General features: G+C 45.5%; 1 protein-coding gene across 14 annotated transcripts in view; it reads left to right on the top strand.

The window, feature by feature from the left end:
• ANK1 (ankyrin 1) overlaps positions 1 to 9,633 on the top strand; it is a 346,825-nt gene extending 337,192 nt beyond the window's left edge. For all 14 annotated transcript variants that reach the window (XM_077262199.1, XM_077262204.1, XM_077262207.1 and 11 more), the window contains one exon: positions 8,960 to 9,633. Coding sequence is in view for 1 of the 14 variants with exons in the window: in XM_077262208.1 (XP_077118323.1) it covers positions 8,960 to 8,986 (27 nt within the window). In the remaining 13 variants the exon portion in view is untranslated. The remainder of the gene's footprint in view (positions 1 to 8,959) is intronic.
• The last annotated feature ends 9,058 nt before the right edge of the window (positions 9,634 to 18,691 follow it).

Genomic DNA, 18,691 nt, shown 5'->3' with positions numbered 1-18,691 from the left:
GGCGCCCCCTTCTACAGATGGAGATAGCCATTATGCAGTGGGTACGGAAAGTATTCAGACCCCTTTAAATTTTTCACTCTTCGTTTCGTTGCAGCCATTTAGTAAATTTAAAAAAGTTCATTTTTTTCTCATTAATGTACACTCTGCACCTCATCGTGACTGAAAAAAAAAACAATAATGTAGAAATTTTTGCAAATTTATTAAAAAAGAAAAATTGAAATATCACATGGTCATAAGTATTCAGACCCTTTGCTCAGTATTGAGTAGAAGCCCCTTTTGAGCTAGTACAGCCATGAGTCTTCTTGGGAATGATGCAACAAGTTTTTCACACCTGGATTTTGGGATCCTCTGCCATTCTTCCTTGCAAATCCTCTCCATTTCCGTCAGGTTGGATGATGAACGTTGGTGGACAGCCATTTTCAGGTCTCTCCAGAGATGCTCAATTGGGTTTAGGTCAGGGCTCAAGAGCTTTTCATCCAAGATATCTCTGTACTTGGCCGCATTCATGTTTCCTTCAATTGCAACCAGTCATCCTATCCCTGCAGCTGAAAAACACCCCCATAGCATGATGTTGCCACCACCATGTTTTACTGTTGGGATTGTATTGGGCAGGTGATGAGCAGTGACTGGTTTTCTCCACAAATACCGCTTAGAATTATCACCCAAAAGTCTATCTTTGTCTCATCAGACCAGAGAACCTTATTTCTCATAGTCTTGGAGTCCTTCATGTGTTTTTTAGCAAACTCTATGCGGCTTTCATATGTCTTGCACTGAGGAGAGTCTTCTGTCGGGACACTCTGTCATAAAGGCCCGACTGGTGGAGGACTGCACTGATAGTTGACTTTGTGGAACTTTCTTCCATCTCCCTACTGCATCTCTGGAGCTCAGCCACAGTGATCTTGTTTTTTTTTTTTTAACTTATTCACCAAGGCTCTTCTCCCACGATTGCTCAGTTTGGCTGGACAGCCAGGTCTAGGAAGACTTCTTCCATTTAGGGATTATGGAGGCCACTATGCTCTTAGGAACCTTGAGTACTGCAGAAATTCTGTTGTAACCTTGGCCAGATCTGTGCCTTGCCACAATTCTGTCTCTGAGCTCCTTGGCCAGTTCCTTTGACCTCATGATTCTCATTTGGTCTGACATGCACTGTGAGCTGTGAGGTCTTATATAGACAGGTGTGCGCCTTTCCAAATCAAGTCCTATCCGTTTAATTAAACACAGCTGGACTCCAATGAAGGAGTAGAACCATCGCAAAGAGGATCACAAGGAAATGGACAGCATGTGACTTAAATATCAGTGTCTGAGCAAAGGGTCTGAATACTTATGACCATGTTATATTTCAGTTTTTCTTTTTTATTAAATTTGCAAAAAATTCTACATTTCTGTTTTTTCAGTCAAGATGGGGAGCAGAGTGTACATTAATGAGAAAAAAATGAACTTTGTTTAATTGCAGCCATTTGGTAAATTCAAAAAAGAGTGAAAAATTTAAAGGGGTCTGAATACTTTCCGCACCCACTGTATGCACATCATGGCATCGTATGGTCGCGCTGCTTGTCTCTTCATAAATTACCTTAAACACTGTAAACTGATGACGGGATTGAACTTTCCTCTTCCTTCTTTCTCATTGGCCTGTGCTCTATATATACTCAGATATTTACGCTCGCTTATATTTGAGGATCTCAGCCTCATCTCTGACACCTTGTCCCTTGGAGAGGTGATTTATCCTGTGATAATCTATGCGTGTCCTTCATTCTCTGCCCCTGTCCAATCCAAAAACTAGACATGGCTGCCCCCCTCCAACGTCAGATATCACATGGGGGCAATGCTATCTGACACTGACAGGGGCGAGCAGGCCTTTCCCAGGCGGAGATAAATATAGACCTATGATTAGTGCCAGGGGCCGCGTCCTCTTACAGGACATAGACGGTAATAACTGGTGGATGCCACTACTACTGTACACACCTAATAACTGTTGCAGTCACCCGGGCCAGCATTAGGGGCTATAACCGATGTGGTCACACTTACTCAAGCGGGGCAGCAAAAATGTCTTGGTACCCGATTGTCAACTACATAACCCCGAAAACTGGTTTTATAGCTGGTTTTCTGTCCTATGCTATAAGCGCAAACTGGATTATTGGTCACATGCAGGCTCGGACTGGCCCATAGGGGAACAGGGGAATCTCCCGGTGGGACCCTGTGCTGATCTGGGCACTGTTTGACCAGTACTTAGCATAATTCACTTGAAAAAAGCAGTATATCGTCATTCATTATCCAAACTACCCAGTTTATTATTATATGGCGATATAGGTACATTTGTGAACAGGGGTAGTGTAATATTTGTATGCAGGTGAAAAGGGGCCCACTCAAAGTCAATATTACTGGTGGGCCCTTGGCACCCCAGTCCGACACTAGTCACATGCCCCGTTTGCCCCATCCTAGCTACTCCTCTATGTATTGGTAAGTTGGTCATAGATCGGAAAATGCTGCACATCTGGTCTGCTACTACTAGGGTGCTGGTCCTTGACCCCCTCTGAGCACCCGGACGTAACTATACGTCAGTGTCAGGGTACATGTGTATGGAGCGGTGAAACAGTTGGCATCTGCTATCTTGGTTGTTCTATGAAGCACACCCTGTGGCCCAGGTATGTGTTGTGAATTCTGCTCTTGGGCTCCCTCCGGTGGTTGTAAGTGGTAGCGCTGCTGTCTCTGAATCGCAGCATTTATCAGGTGTGTTCACTTTCTGCAAATCTGACTGGGCTATTTAGTCTTGCTTCACCCTTTAGCCAGTGCCAGTTTCCATTGTTCCTGGAGGATTCACATCTCTGCCTGGTCTCTCCTGCTTTGCAGTTCTTTTCAACAAAGATAAGTTCTGGCCTTGATTTTTTGCTGTCCACATGCTGTGGCCTTATTGTTCAGTTCTTTTCCATGTTTTTTTGTCTTGTCCAGCTTGGTCTGTATAAGGATTTGTTTAGCCAAGCTGGTATCTCTGGAGATGCAGATATACCCTCCATATCTTTAGTTAGCTGTGGAGTTTTTGTATTTTCTGTGGTGGATATTTTCTAGTGTTTTAATACTGACCGCATGGTACTCTGTCCTATCCTTTCTATTTAGCTAGAAGTGGCCTCCTTTGCTAAATTCTGATTTCAGTCTGTGTATGTTTTTTCCCTCTCCTCTCACAGTCAATATTTGTGGGGGGCTGCCTATCCTTTGGGAATTTTCTCTGAGGCAAGATAGTTTTCCCTTTTCTATCTCTAGGGGTAATTAGTCCTCCGGCTGTGTCGAGATGTCCAGAGAGCGCTAGGTACATTCCACGGCTACTTCTAGTTGCGGTGTTAAGTTCAGGGTCTGCGGTCAGTACAGGTACCACCTTCTCCAGAGTACGTCTCATGCTGCTCTTAGGCCACCAGATCATAACAGGTATGGACTGGGGCTAAATTTCAGCCTTGGCATTTGAAATCACACAGGCCCATGTTGTCCCCACCTTCGAGCACCAGATGGGATATATTACTGATATTACCTTGGATGGAGGAAAGCAAGATTTATTACAAGACCAATATTTCTAATGATACCCATGGCCTGCTGGGGTAAGTGATGGAGTCAGCGACTTTGTGCTCCGTCATAACTATTAACAGTATGGGTGTCTTGAGAACACAGATTCTTCTAACAAGGCAGCCCATGATCAGACAGGCCCTTCTGGCATTTGCCAGAATTGCCAGATGGCCAGTCCGGCCCTGCTGTGGCCAGACTTCATAGGAGAACAGCAATGCCTCTACTGTAGTATTACAGTATATATCACAAGCGATCACAGGTTCAAGTTCCCTAGGGGGAACGAAAAAAAAATCAAAGAAAAAATTTATGTTATTTTACCCATTAAAAATTACAAAAGGAAATCAGAACCAAGAATTGACAGTTTTAGGTTGCCACATGTTTCCTCAAAAATGCAATAAAAAATTCTGAACACATCTTATGTAGCCCAAAATGGTATCAATAAAAAACTTCAGCTTGGCACGCAAAAAGCAAGTTATCATAAGCAGAGAAATTTTTTTAAAAATTACGGGTCTCAGAACATGGCGACATAAATATTTTTTTTTTTACACATTTTTTACATTTTTCTTTTTTAGCAGCCAAAATAATAAACATATAACTGTATAAGTTTGGGATTGCCATAATCATACTGACCTGGACGATGAACACTTGTAAAAAGTAACACACAAAAATTGAGGAGAATTGCGGAATTGCGGTTTCTTTCCATTTTACCACAGGTGGAATTTTTATCCCCACTTTTCTGTACTTGATATGGTAACATTAATGTCACTAAAACTTCAATTCGTCCAAAAAAGAAAAAAAACATATGGGTACGTGGATGCATAAGTAAGAAAAAAAAATTGCGTCTCTTAGGGCTCATTTCCACATGCGAGACATACGTCCGTGTCTCGCAGGTTAAAACCCTCTTCTGACGCCGGCACTTGGGAGCGGAGCGTGCAGCTCCATGTGTTGCTATGCAGCCGCACGCTCCGCTCTGGAGTGCCGGCACCAGAGCTTGGTTTCCACATGCGAGACACGGACGTGTTTCTCGCAAGTGAAAACAAGCCCTTAGAAGAAGTGGGAGAGGTCGGATGTGGAAGGGGGAACAGTGGAAACCAACAATGGTTCAGTCTTTAAAGCGCTAAAGGGGCATTCCCTCCTCAATTTTTCACTTATGGAAAGATAAAAATATTTGTAATTTAGTTAATCTTTGTCAAAGTTTCCAAGAAACGCACTTGTATCGTTTCTATGGGTTTGACCAGGTTATTGGAAGCAGGTCTCCAATCACCTGCATCATAGCTCCTAGCCTGGTCTCCTATTAACTGTGTCATAGCTCCTAGCCCTGACGCCTCTCACCTGTGCCATAGCTCCTAGCCTGGCTTCCCATTACCTTTGCCATAGCTCGTAGCCCAGCTGCCTATCACCTGTGCCATAGCTCCTAGCCTGGCTTCCCGTTACCTGTGACATAGCTCCTAGCCCAGCCGCCTATTACCTGCATCATAGTTCCTAGCCTGAGCTCCTGTTACCTGTGTCATAGCTCCTAGCCCGGTCTCCTATCACCTGCATCATAGCTCCTAGCCCTGCCGCCTGTCACCTGTGCCATAGCTCCTAGCCCATCCGCCTATCACCTGTGCCTTAGCTCCTAGCCTGGTCTCCTATCACATTTGTGTCATAGCTCCTAGCCCTGCCACCTATCACCTGTGCTATAGCTCTTAGCCCATCTGCCTATCACCTACATCATAGCTCCTAGCCTGAGCTCCTTTCACCTGCATCATAGCTCCTAGCCTGGTCTCTTTTCACCTGCATCATAGCTCGTAGCCTGGTCTCTTATTACCTGTGTCATAGCTCCTAGCCCTGCCGCCTATCAACTATGCCATAGCTCCTAGCCTGGCTTCCCATTACCTGTGCCATAGCTTTTAGCCCAGCTGCCTATCACCTGTGCCATAGCTCCTATCCCATCCGCCTATCACCTGCACTATAGCTCCTAGCCCAGCCACCTATCACCTGTGCCATAGCTCCTAGCCTGGCTTCCCATTACTTGTGCCATAGCTCCTAGCCCTGCCGCCTATCACCTGTGCCATAGCTCTTAGCCCATCTGCCTATCACCTACATCATAGCTCCTAGCCTGAGCTCCTATTACCTGTGTCATAGCTCCTAGCCTGGTCACCTATCACCTGCATCATAGCTCCAAGCCTGGTCTGCTATCACCTGCGTCATAGCTCCTAGCCTGGTCTTCTATCACCTGCATCATAGCTCCTAGCCCTGCTGCCTGTCACTTGTGTCATAGCTCCTAGCCTGGCTTCCCATTACCTGTGCCATAGCTCCTAGCCCAGCTGCCTATCACCCGCGTCATAGCTCCTAGCCTGAGCTCCTGTTACCTGTGTCATAGTTCCTAGCCTGAGATCCTATTACATGCATCATAGCTCCTAGCTTGGTATCCTATCACCTGCGTCATAGCTCCTAGCCCTGCCGCCTGTCACCTGTGCCATAGCTCCTAGCCCATCCGCCTATCACCTGTGCCATAGCTCCTAGCCTAGCTTCCCTTTACCTGTGCCATAGCTCCTAGCCCAGCCGCCTATCACCTGTGCCATAGCTCCTAGCCTGGCTTCCCATTACCTGTGACATAGCTCCTATCCCAGCCGCCTATTACCTGCGTCATAGCTTCTAGCCTGAGCTCCTGTTACCTGTGTCATAGCTCCTAGCCTGGTCTCCTATCACCTGCATCATAGCTTCTAGCCCTGCCGCCTGTCACCTGTGCCATAGCTCCTAGCCCATCCACCTATCACCTGTGCCTTAGCTCCTAGCCTGGTCTCCTATCACATTTGTGTCATAGCTCCTAGCCCTGCCGCCTATCACCTGTGCTATAGCTCCTAGCCCAACCGCCTATTACCTGTGTCATAGCTCCTAGACTTGTTTCCTTTCACCTGCATCATAGCTCCTAGCCCGGTCTCCTATCACCTGCGTCATAGCTCCTAGCCCTGCCGCCTGTCACCTGTACCATAGCTCCTAGCCCATCCGCCTATCACCTGTGCCATAGCTCCTAGCCTGGCTTCCCTTTACCTTTTCTGCTGTTGAAAATTGAATTTTTGTAGACCTTGAGTCTCTAATGGCTTTGCTATTTAGTTCCCTTTACCTGTGCCATACCTCCTAACCTTGCCACCCATTACCTGTGCCATAACTCCTAGCCCAGCCACCTATCATCTGTGCCATAGCTCCTAGCCCAGTCGCTTATTGCCTGTGCCATAGCTCGTAGCCCAGCCGCCTATCACCTGCGCCATAGCTCCTAGCCCAGCCGCCTATCACCTGCACCATAGCTCCTTGCCCAGCCACCTATCACCTGTGTCATAACTTCAAACTCGGTCACCTATCACCTGTGCCATAACTCCTAGCCCGGCCACCAATCCCCTGTGCCATAGCTCCTTACCCAGCTGACTATCAGCTGTGCCATTGCTCCTAGCCCGTCCACCTATCACCTCCACCATTGCTCCTAGCCTGGCCACTTAGTTCTTTTGCAATGGCGGCAGTGAACAGAACTTCTCCTGTATAGGAACAGTAGCTTAATACGGTCCATGAACCTAAGTCCTGGTGACTTAGGGGACCCAAAGATGCCTCTACCTCCGGTACATGTTTTCTGTTGGGGTCTAGGAGGTTTATTGAGACGAGTATGCAATAGTTGTATGATGCACATGGTGAAAGGCAATGAGGGGTTACTCACTAGTATATAATGTGGCAGAGACATTTACAATAGGCCTGGCAGGGGTTAATTTGCAGGAATAAGGTCTGGGATTGTACTTGGGAGAGGGCAATGAAGGACACGTCTGGGACAAGAGATTGGACAGAATAAGGACATGAGGGGCAGAACGGGATTAATTAGTATAAAGGGAACACAATGCCATTTCCGCTGCATGTCACTGCTGCTATTACACAGACAATGCCCGCTCTAATTCTGGCCCATCTAGCTAAATATATGCACCAGGCTGCGCCACCGCAGGGACCACTCCGTACTAATCACTGCTGGCAGGCACACAATCCTCCATAGCTGATACACAGAAAGAGCAGAAAACCTCAGGAAATATTAATCCCTGAGTCGACTTCTTCTGTCACGTATTCTGCTTAGTCTATTATTAGTTACTAGACTGTGGCCCGATTCTAACGCATCGGGTATTCTAGAATATGCATGTCCCCGTAGTATATGGACAATGATGATTCCGATTGTGCCTGTCGCTGATTGGTCGAGGCAACCTTTTTGACATCATCGTCGCCATGGCAACCATTATGACATCTACGTCGATACTGTGCCCGTCGCTGATTGGTCGAGGCCTGGCGGCCTCGACCAATCAGAGACGCGGGATTTCCATTATGACATCATCGTCGCCATGCTATGCCCGTCGCTGATTGGTCGTGGCCCAGGCGGCCTCGACCAATCAGCGAATGAATAAACGGGACAGACAGACAGACAGAAAAACCCTTAGACAATTATATATATAGATAGTCGCTTCTGGAAAAGCTGGGGTCGTCATCCAGCTTTCCCTGTAGCGGCAGACTGAGGGTAATTTAGATGTAGCCACCATTGGGGTCGACACCCAGCTTTCCCAGTAGCGGCAGACTGAGAGTGATGTGCATATGCTCACCATTAGTTGATATTGGAAAGGTCCATCACATCAGCGTTCTTATGCCAAAGTTTAGTGGCACAACAGGGTAAATGAGACCCCTGTTCTCTAGTAGGTGGGGTCTTTTGTCTTTAGCTATAAGACATTTATAGTGTGACCATAAAGGAACCATGAGCCCCTATTAGTACCTAATGTTTGGTCAGTTTGCCCATTTCCCAAAAAGGTCCTGTTCTGTCAAGTTCCTGTTTGTTTGTTTTTTCTGGAAAAGTTGGGTGACAATCATTATGGCCACTATTACGGGTTGCAAAAAGAGTGTAATTCAGATTACTGAATGTCAAAATTGGCTCAATTATGCTACAATTTGGGAGCAGGGAGTGAATAATTTCATATTTAGGGGTTTAAAGTGAACATGTCAGGAGATTTTACTACTAAAACTAGTGGTACAGCTGTATCGGTCATAGTACTACAAGAAAAATGTATCCTGTCTTGTAGTAATCCGATGTACCAGAGCTGAGAAATCAAGCTTTGTAGCCACATGCAAATTAGCCAGGAAGTGTTATGGAGGCATTCCAAGTACACGCCCCCAATTTGCATGCAGCTTCAAAACTTGATTTCTCAGTGCTGGTACATCGGATTACTACAAGACAGGTATCCTTTTTCTTGTTGTGCTATGACCTTTACAGCCGTACCATTAGATATAATAGTAAAGTTCTCCTGTGAGTTTCCCTTTAAGATATAAGTTGTGCCGATGCTATATGAACGCAGTTTATTATAATGGTGATAATAATGTAAATATTCACTTTCCTTTTTCTATCTTTGCCCAGAACTACACCTCAAGTACAAGCTACTGAAGCCGACCTGACTGCCATTTACTGCACCCCCCCACAGACTACGAATCAGAACCAAATTCCTCCTCGCTCATCTATTAGCAGACATCTCCCTTCCCGGAAGAATAAATCGCTGAGGGGTCCCTCCCCCTCCAAAGTCCGAAGCAGACGCTCACCCCCTTGTATGCTCACGGCATGAAGATTTGCACCCTGCATGTTACAAAGTAATATGCATGAGATGACATTGGGGAAGAGGACAGAATCGCCCCCCTCCCACTCTTCAAATTCACCTGCTATCCCCTCTTCCTCCCCCCCCCCAGCCATTATCCCTCTAAACCCCAGAAGGGAACAGGGGGCATCAATGGATTTTTACGGCCTGGAAAAAGTGGGTAACACTTAACCTTTTCCCTTCTACACCCCATCCCTGCTGCAAAAAATGCTTTGTGTCTCAGAGGTATATCAGTACTGAGTATGTCTATACACTCTACGGCAGCATTAAAGGAGCCCCCCAACACCCCCCTGTCTAATTTATATTCTATGTCTGTCCGTCGACAAACAGCAATAGGAGAATCCCTCCGCCTGGGTTAGGATTGTCTTCCGGGCCATAGGGCACAGCACAACGTTGACCGGGCAGAACAGACATGTTGCTCTTAATTTGCGCTCCCCCCCCCCCCCCCCCCCCAATAAATTTTTATTTTTTTTCTCTGAAAGCAAAAGGGCTACGCGTTAGAGAATGCTCCTTAAAGGGGCGCTTCTTCACCCCTAAAGGGTTATACAAGTGTATGTAGATACTCAGTACCAGTATACAGCGCAGCATGATGTTCTTTTTTTTTTTCAGGTGGCTATGGCAATTTTTAGGGGGCACTCGGCACCATTATACAGTGCAGCATGCTTATTCTCAAGCTACCGGTAGTGCATAAAGATAGTCTGCATTATTGTACAGTGCAGTCAGTACCTTTATATCCGGGGGGACGGACGTGTATAGATATAACCAGTCTCATTACATTGCAGAGCAGCATGCCTATTACCAGGGGCTAGGAGTGTATAGAGATACTCACTCTCATACAGTGCAGCATGGATGCGCAGCGTCTTTATACAGTGCAGCATGCTCATTACCAGGGGCTGAAAGTGCGTAGAGATGCTCTGTCTGTATAGGGGTAGGAGGGGTGCAGGGATTAAACTGCCCCCCTGACTCAGGAATGTGGTTCCAGCTTTAGGGGGGGAGGGGAGAATTCTATATATTTAAAAAAAAAAAGGATTTAAGCGAAACCCCCCCTCCCCACTACAGTTATCCCAAGTCCAAGACCCTCCAGCCCTGCTCCGGAGAGAGAAGAGACAAAAGCACTCACCTTCACAACCTCTCCAGCGCTCTTTTTAGATGCAATTTCTGATATGCATAAGAAGCTGATTGTACAATAACTGCTCATATGGGAATAAATACTATGCAATATAATCTCATGGCGAGTCGTTCAATCTGTGCGCAAAGTGTAATATCCACAATGACCACACGGCGGCGACGTTGAGTTACATTTCTAGTGCAGAACGGGGAAGGGGGGCCTTAGGCCAAGTTCGGGAATTTTTCATGTTGCAGATTTTCTGCACCTTTTAAGTAAAGTAGGTAATTTGCATTTTTTTTTTTTAAATATACAGCATTAAAATAATTCACCAAAAAAAAAAACTAGGAACATATCCTTAGGGTAGTTATATACCTATTCAAGAATAACTACAAGTCACAGCATTATTATTATTATTTATTTATATAGCACCATTAATTCCATGGTGCTGTACATGTGAAAAGGGGTTACATACAGGGTTATAGATATCGTTAACAGTAAACGAATTTACAGTGACAGACTGGTACAGAGGGGAGAGGACCCTGTCCTTGCGGACTTACATTCTTCAGGATAGTGGGGAAGAGACAGGAGGTCAGTGTGTTGCAGCACTGGTGGTGGTGAGGCGGCAGCTCGGGTGGTCGTGGCGGCAGCTAGGGTGGTCGGTGACGTGGCGGCAGCTCGGGCGATTGGTGAGGCGGCAGAATGGTTATTGCAGACTGTAAGCTTTCCTGAAGAGATGGGTTTTCAGGTTCCGTCTGAAGGATCCGAGGGTGGTGGATAATAGATAATCGGACGTGTTGAGGCGTGGAATTCCAGAGGATGGGGGATATTCAGGAGAAATCTTGGAGGCGGTTGTGTGAGGAATGAATAAGTGTGGAGGAGAGTAGGAGGTCTTGGGAGGATCGAAGATTACGTGAGGGAAGGTATTGGGAGATTAGTTCAGAGATATAGGGAGGGGACAGGTTGTGGATGGCTTTCTAGATCAGTGTTAGTAGTTAGAACTGGATTCGTTGGGGAATTGGGAGCCAGTGGAGGGATTTGCAGAGGGGTGAAACAGGGGAGTAGCGAGGAGAGAGGTGGATTAGCCGAGCAGCAGAGTTGAGGACAGACTGGAGTGGTGCAAGAGAGTTAGCGGTGAGGCCACAGAGAAGCGTGTTGCAGTAATCGAGGCGGGAGATGATGAGGGCATGCACAAGAGTTTTAGTAGATTGCGGGCTGAGGAAGGGACGGATTCTGGCAATATTTTTGAGTTGGAGGCGACAGGAGGTGGCAAGGGTTTGGACGTGGGGTTTGAAGGACAGGGCAGAATCGAGAGTTACCCCGAGGCAGCGGATTTCAGGTGCGGGAGAGAGCGTGATGCCGTTTACCATAATAGATAGATTGGGTAGGTGGGATACGTGAGGTGGGGGAAAGATGATGAGTTCGGTTTTGTCTACATTGAGTTTTAGGAAGCGAGAGTTGAAGAAGGAGGATATGTCTGACAGACTCTCCGGGATTTTGGACAGAAGAGAGGTGACATCTGAGCCAGATAGGTAGATCTGAGTGTTGTCCACGTATAGGTGGTACTGGAAGCCATGGGACTTTGAGTTGTCCTAGGCCAAGGGTATAGATGGAAAAAGGTAGAGGCCCTAGGACAGAGCCTTGAGGGACTCCAACAGAGAGGGGGCTGGGTGAGGAGGTAGTGTGTGAGTGGGAAACGCTAAATGTGCGGTCGGAAAGGTATGAGGCAATCCAGGACAGGGCAAGGCCTTTGATGCCGAGGGAAGAAAGAATCTGTAGCAGTAGGAGGTGGTTGACTGTGTCGAAAGCAGAGGACAGATCGAGAAGGAGGAGGATGGAGAACTGTCTGTTAGCTTTGGCTGTGAGTAAGTCATTAGTAATTTTGGTCAGAGCAGTTTCGGTGGAGTGGGGGGGGGGGGGGCGGAAGCCAGATTGGAGGTTGTCAAGGAGAGAGTTAGATGAGAGATGGGAGGAAAGTTGACCATGGACATGCTGCTCAAGGAGTTTGGAATATGGTGCGATAGCTGGGCATAGCGGTTGGGTCAAGGTTAGCTTTTTTGAGGATGGGTGTGATGGTGGCATGTTTGAAGGCAGAGGGGAAAGTACCAGAAGATAGCGATAGGTTGAAGAGATGGGTTAGGGCTGGAATGAGCATGTTAGTGAGGTTGGGGAGCAGGTGGGAAGGGATTGGGTCAAGTGCACAGGTGGTGAGGTGTGATTTGGAAAGGAGGCGAGTAAGTTCTCCTTCAGTGATGTTGGAGAGGGAGGTTATTAGGGAAGGGCAGAGGTCTGGTATATGGAGTGGTTGGGGTGGTGGAAAAGTAAAGGTTTGCCTTGTTTGGTCGATCTTGTTTTTGAAGTAGGTGGCAAAGTCCTCAGAAGAGATTAGGGGAGTTGGAGGTGGCAGTGGTGGGCGGAGGAGAGAGTTAAATGTGCTGAACAGTTGTTTTGGGTTGTAGGATAGAATGCTCTGACAGAGTATGTGCTGCTATATGTTTTGCTTAAGGTATTGTGAAAGACAATGTATAGGCTCATGTGTGATGACTGCAAGCAGAGATCTTGATCGTGACTGATGCAGGATTTTCACCAGCTGTCAAAGAATAGTCATTATGTGCCGAGACTTTGTTCCTTAGTTTTTTTTTTGCAGACCTATTAGCTTTTATGAAAAATATATAAAAACATAATATACCCAATTCTACCTACAAAAGCAGCAACAGGGGCTCAGAGAGTTCTCCAGACTTTTATCTTTCAAGAAAAGGTTTTCTAAGTTGCACCCAGTGTCAACCCAAAGTATAAATATTAAAGAGGATCTATCACTTGTTATATGTAAATATGTATTTTTTAATACTTGGTGTAAATGCCCCTGTTCTCCTGAATCTGGAGGTGTTTTTCTTTTGTTCCTGCTCTCCTCCATTCCTGAGATATGGCCTCTTCCTCTCTGTATGTAAATCTAATCTTATCATGCACATGGTCATGTAACAGCACATTATACAGTCATGGACGAAATTGGTGGCACTTTTGAAATTGTTCCAGAAAATGATGTTTTTCTCCCAGAAAATTACTGTGATTATACGTTTGTTATACATATGTTTATTTCCTCTGTGTGTATTAGAAAACACAATAAAACAGAGGAAAAAAAGGCACATTGGACATAATTTTACACAAAACCCCAAAATGATCAGGACAAAATTGTTGTCATCTTTCCAAAATTGTGGTTAAACAACTTTGCTTCAACCATGTGATGTGCGTTCAAACTCACCTGTGGCAAGTAACAGGTGTGGGCAATATGAAAACCAAACCTGATAAGAAGGGGAGAAGTTGACTCAATCTTTGCATTGTGTGTCTGTGTGTGCCATACTAAGCATGGAGAACTGAAAGAGAAGAGAACTGTCTGAGGACTTGAGAACCAAAATTATTGGAAATAGCAACAATCTCAAGGTTACAAGTTCATTTCCAGAGATGATCATGTTCCTTTTTCCACGGTGGCACTGTAGCTAATCTCCCTGGACGTGGACAGCAGAGAAAAAATTATGAAAGGTTGCAACGCATGATAGTCCAGATGGTGGGTAAGCAGCCCCAGTCACTTTCCAAAGAAATTTAAGTTGTCCTGCAGGCTAAGGGTGCATCAGTGTCAGCGCGACCTATCCATCCACATTAAAATGAAATGAAACACTGTGCCAGGAGATCCAGAAAGTCCCAACTGCTGGCACAGAGACATAAAAAAAGCTAGACTGTAGTTTCCAAAATGTACTTGAGTAAGCCAAAATCCTGCGAAAGCGCCTTGTGGACAGATGAGACCAAGATAGAGCATTTTGGTAAAGCACATCATTGTATTGTTTACTGAAAACGGAATGAGGTCTACAAAAAAAACACAGTACCTACAGTGAAATATGGTGGAGGCTCATAGATTTTGTTTGGAGTTGTTTTGCTGCCTCTGACAATGGGTGCCTTGACTGTGTGCAAGGCATCATGAAATCTGAAGATTACGAAAAGATTTTGGGTCGCAATATAGTAGTGTCAGAAAGCTGGGTTTGCATCCTAGGTCATGGGTCTTCCAGCAGGACATTGACCCCAAACCTACTTCAAGAAGCCCCCAGAAATGGATGCAAACAAATCGCTGAAGAGTTCCGAAGTGGCAGCATTGAGTCTGGATCTAAATCCCATTTAACATTCGTGAAGAGATTCTTTGCAAAAGAAGAGTGGTCCAACATTCCAGTTGATAGGTGCATGAAGCTTGTTGATGGTTATAGGAAGCGATTGATTGCATTTATTTACTCCAAAGGCTGTGCAACCAAATATTAAGCTGTGGGTACCAACAATTTGGCCAACTTTGGAGGTTTAGTGTGATATTATGTCCAATTTGTCTTCTTTTCTCTTTTTTTGTGTTGTTCCAATACACACAAGGGAAATAAATATGGGTATAACAAACCAGTCATAATAAATTACTGATAGGGGTTTGTTACAAATCTCCAAAAATAATGGAATCAATGGAGAATATCCTCGCAAAGCCAATAGATGAAGATGCGACTCAAGGAGAAGTCATTATTATGGGGGACTTCAACTACCCTGAAATAGATTGGGGAACAGAAACCTGCAGTTCCAGCAAAGGTAATCGGTTTTTGACAACTATGAGAGACAATTCCCTTTCACAACTGGTTCAGGACCCAACAAGGAGGGGGGCACTGCTAGGCCTAATATTAACCAACAGGCCAGACCGCATATCAAATATAAGGGTTGGGTGTCACTTGGGGAATAGTGATCACAAAATAATACGTTTTCGTGTATCCTTTAACCCCTTCCCGACATGCGCCGTACTAGTACTGCGCTGCCGGCACTGCATTACTGACAGCCGCAGTACTAGTACGGCGCCCCGATCACCGCGGTCTCACGCTGAGCGCCGCGGTGATCGGGTGCGGGTGTCAGCTGTATATGACAGCTGACACCCCGCAGCAATGCCCACGATCGGCGCTGTCGCCGATCGCGGGCATTTAACCCCTCTGGTGCCGCTGTCAATAGTGACAGCGGCATAGAGGGGGATCGCGCAGGGACGGGGGCTCCCTGCGCTCTCCCACCGGAGCAGCGCGATGAGATCGCGCTGCTCCGGTGACCTGGAAGGAGTCCCCGGATCCAAGATGGCCGCGGGACTCCTTCCGGGTCATAAGATGACCCTGCTTGCCGGCGTCTGCTGAGAATCCTCATAGCAGGCGCCGGCAAGCCTGTGGAACGTGCCTGTCACATCGGTGATCAGACCGAGTGCTATGCACACGGTCTGATCACCGATCTGTGATGTCCCCTCCTGGGACAAAGTAAAAAAGTAAAAAAAAAATTTTTCCACATGTGCAAAAAAAAAAAAAAAAAAATTCCTAAATAAAGAAAAAAAAAATAAATATATTCCCATAAATACATTTCTTTATCTAAATAAAAAAAACACCACACAATAAAAGTACACATATTTAGTATCGCCGCGTCCGTAACAACCCCACCTATAAAACTATATCACTAGTTGACCCCTTCAGTGAACACCGTAAAAAAAAAAAAAAAAAAAACGAGGCAAAAAACGCTTTATTCTCATACCGCCAAACAAAAAGTGGAATAACACGCGATCAAAAAGACGGATATAAATAACCATGGTACCGCTGAAAACGTCATCTTGTCCCGCAAAAAAAAAGCCGCCATACAGCATCATCAGCAGAAAAATAAAAAAGTTATAGCTCTCAGAATAAAGCGATGCAAAAACAATTATTTTTTATATAAAATAGTTTTTGTGTAAAAGCGCCAAAACATAAAAAAATTATATAAATGAGTTATCGCTGTAATCGTACTGACCCGAAGAATAAAACTGCTTTATCCTTTTTACCAAACGCGGAACGGTATAAACGCACCCCCTAAAAGAATTTCAGGAATTGCTGGTTTTTGTTCATTCCGCCTCCCAAAAATCGGAATAAAAAGCGATCAAAAAATGTCATGTACCCAAAAATGGTACCAGCAAAAACGTCAACTCGTCCCGCAAAAAACAAGATCTCACATGACTCTGTGGACCAAAATATGGAAAAATTATAGCTCTCAAAATGTGGTGATGCAAAAACTATTGTTTGCAATAAAAAGCGTCTTTTAGTGTGTGACGGCTGCCAACCATAAAAATCCGCCCAAAAAACGCTATATAAGTAAATCAAATCCCCCTTCATCACCCCCTTAGTTAGGAAAAATAATGAAATTTTAAAAAATATATTTATTTCCATTTTCCCGTTAGGCTACTTTCACACTAGCGTCGGTACGGGGCCGTCGCGCTGCGTCGGCCCGACATACCGACGCATACTGTGCAAGCGCCGCACAACGGGGGCAGCGGATGCTGTTTTTCCACGCATCCGCTGCCCCATTGTGAGGTGCGGGGAGGTGGGGGCGGAGTTCCAGCCGCGCATGCGCGGTCGGAAATGGTGGACCGTCAGCACAAAAAAAGTTACATGTAACGTTTTTTGCTGCCGGCGGTCCGCCACAACACGACGCAACCGTCGCACGACGCTTGCGACGTGTGTCAATACGTCGCTAATGTTAGTCTATGGGGAAAAAACGCATCCTGCAGATGACTTTGCAGGATGCGTTTTTTCGCCAAAACGACGCATTGTGACGTATGCAAAAAAACGCTAGTGTGAAAGTAGCGCTAGGGTTAGGACTAGGGTTAGGGTTGGGGTTAGGGTTTCAGTTAGAATTGGGGAGTTTTCACAGTTTAGGCACATCAGGGGCTCTCCAAACGCGACATGGCGTCCGATCTCAACGCGTTTGTTTGCGTTAAAAACGCATGCGTTTTTATAGAAAAAAAACAGAACACACACTGAAAAGTCACCCACCACCATCAAGGTGATAAAGGGATCCAAACCCTAACCCTACCCCTAAACTCATCCCTAACCGTTTAATGAACATTTTCTGACAGTCATAGTGCCACGTATTTCAGTGCCACGTATTTCAGTGCCACGTATTTCAGTGCCACGTATTTCAGTGCCACGTATTTCAGTGCCACGTATTTCAGTGCCACGATATTTCAGTGCCACGATATTTCAGTGCCACGTATTTAAGTGCCACGGTATTTCAGTGAAATACGTGGCACTGAAATATCGTGGCATTTACGTGAAATACGTGGCACTTAAATACGTGGCACTTAAATACGTGGCACTTAAATACGTGGCACTTAAATACGTGGCACTTAAATACGTGGCACTTATATACGTGGCACTTAAATATCGTGGCATGTACATGAAATACGTGGCACTTATATACGTGGCACTTATATACGTGGCACTTATATACGTGGCACTTATATACGTGGCACTTATATACGTGGCCACTGAAATATCGTGGCACTTATATACGTATATACGTATATACGTATATAAACGTATTTCAGTGCCACGTATTTCAGTGCCACGTATTTCAGGTTAGGGGTAGGGTTAGGGGTAGGGTTAGGGTTTTTTGGTTTTTTCTTGTTTTCTTGTGTTTTTCTATAAAAACGCATGCGTCTAAAAAAACACATGCGTTTTACCGCGATTACATGCGTTTTTTCACACATGCGTTTTTAAAAAAAACGCAAGTGTGAAACCAGCCTTACCCTTGGGAAAATAAAAACATGGGGGCTAAAATATAATTTTTGTGGAAAAAAATATATTTTTTATTTTCGCGGCTCTGCGTTATAAACTGTAGTGAAGCACTTGGGGGTTCAAAGTTCTCACAACACATCTAGATAAGTTCCGTGGGGGGTCTAGTTTCCAATATGGGGTCACTTGTGGGGGGTTTCTACTGTTTAGGTACATCAGGGGCTCTGCAAATGCAACATGACACCTGCAGACCAATCCATCTAAGTCTGCATTTCAAACGGCGCTCCTTCCCTTCCGAGCTCTGCCGTGCGCCCAAACAGTGGTTCCCCCCCATATATGGGGTATCAGCGTACTCAGGACAAATTGCACAACAACTTTTGTTGTCCAATTTCTCCTGTTACCCTTGGGAAAATAAAAATGTGGGGGCTAAAATATAATTTTTGTGGAAAAAAAATATTTTTTATTTTCACGGCTCTGCGTGATAAACTGTAGTGAAACACTTGTTGGTTCAAAGTTCTCACAACACATCTAGATAAGTTCCGTGGGGGGTCTAGTTTCCAATATGGGGTCACTTGTGGGGGGTTTCTACTGTTTAGGTACATCAGGGGCTCTGCAAATGCAACATGACACCTGCAGACCAATCCATCTAAGTCTGCATTTCAAACGGTGCTCCTTCCTTTCCGAGCTCTGCCGTGCGCCCAAACAGTGGTTCCCCCCAATGTATGGGGTATCAGCGTACTCAGGACAAATTGGACAATAACTTTTGTGGTCCAATTTCTCCTGTTACCCTTGGGGGAAAAAAAATTGCG

Source organism: Ranitomeya variabilis, chromosome 5, assembly GCF_051348905.1.
Source record: "Ranitomeya variabilis isolate aRanVar5 chromosome 5, aRanVar5.hap1, whole genome shotgun sequence".
NCBI classification, from domain to species: Eukaryota; Metazoa; Chordata; class Amphibia; order Anura; family Dendrobatidae; genus Ranitomeya; species Ranitomeya variabilis.
The sequence above is the reverse complement of the archived record's forward strand: the minus strand, read 5'-3'. Positions and strand labels throughout refer to the sequence as shown.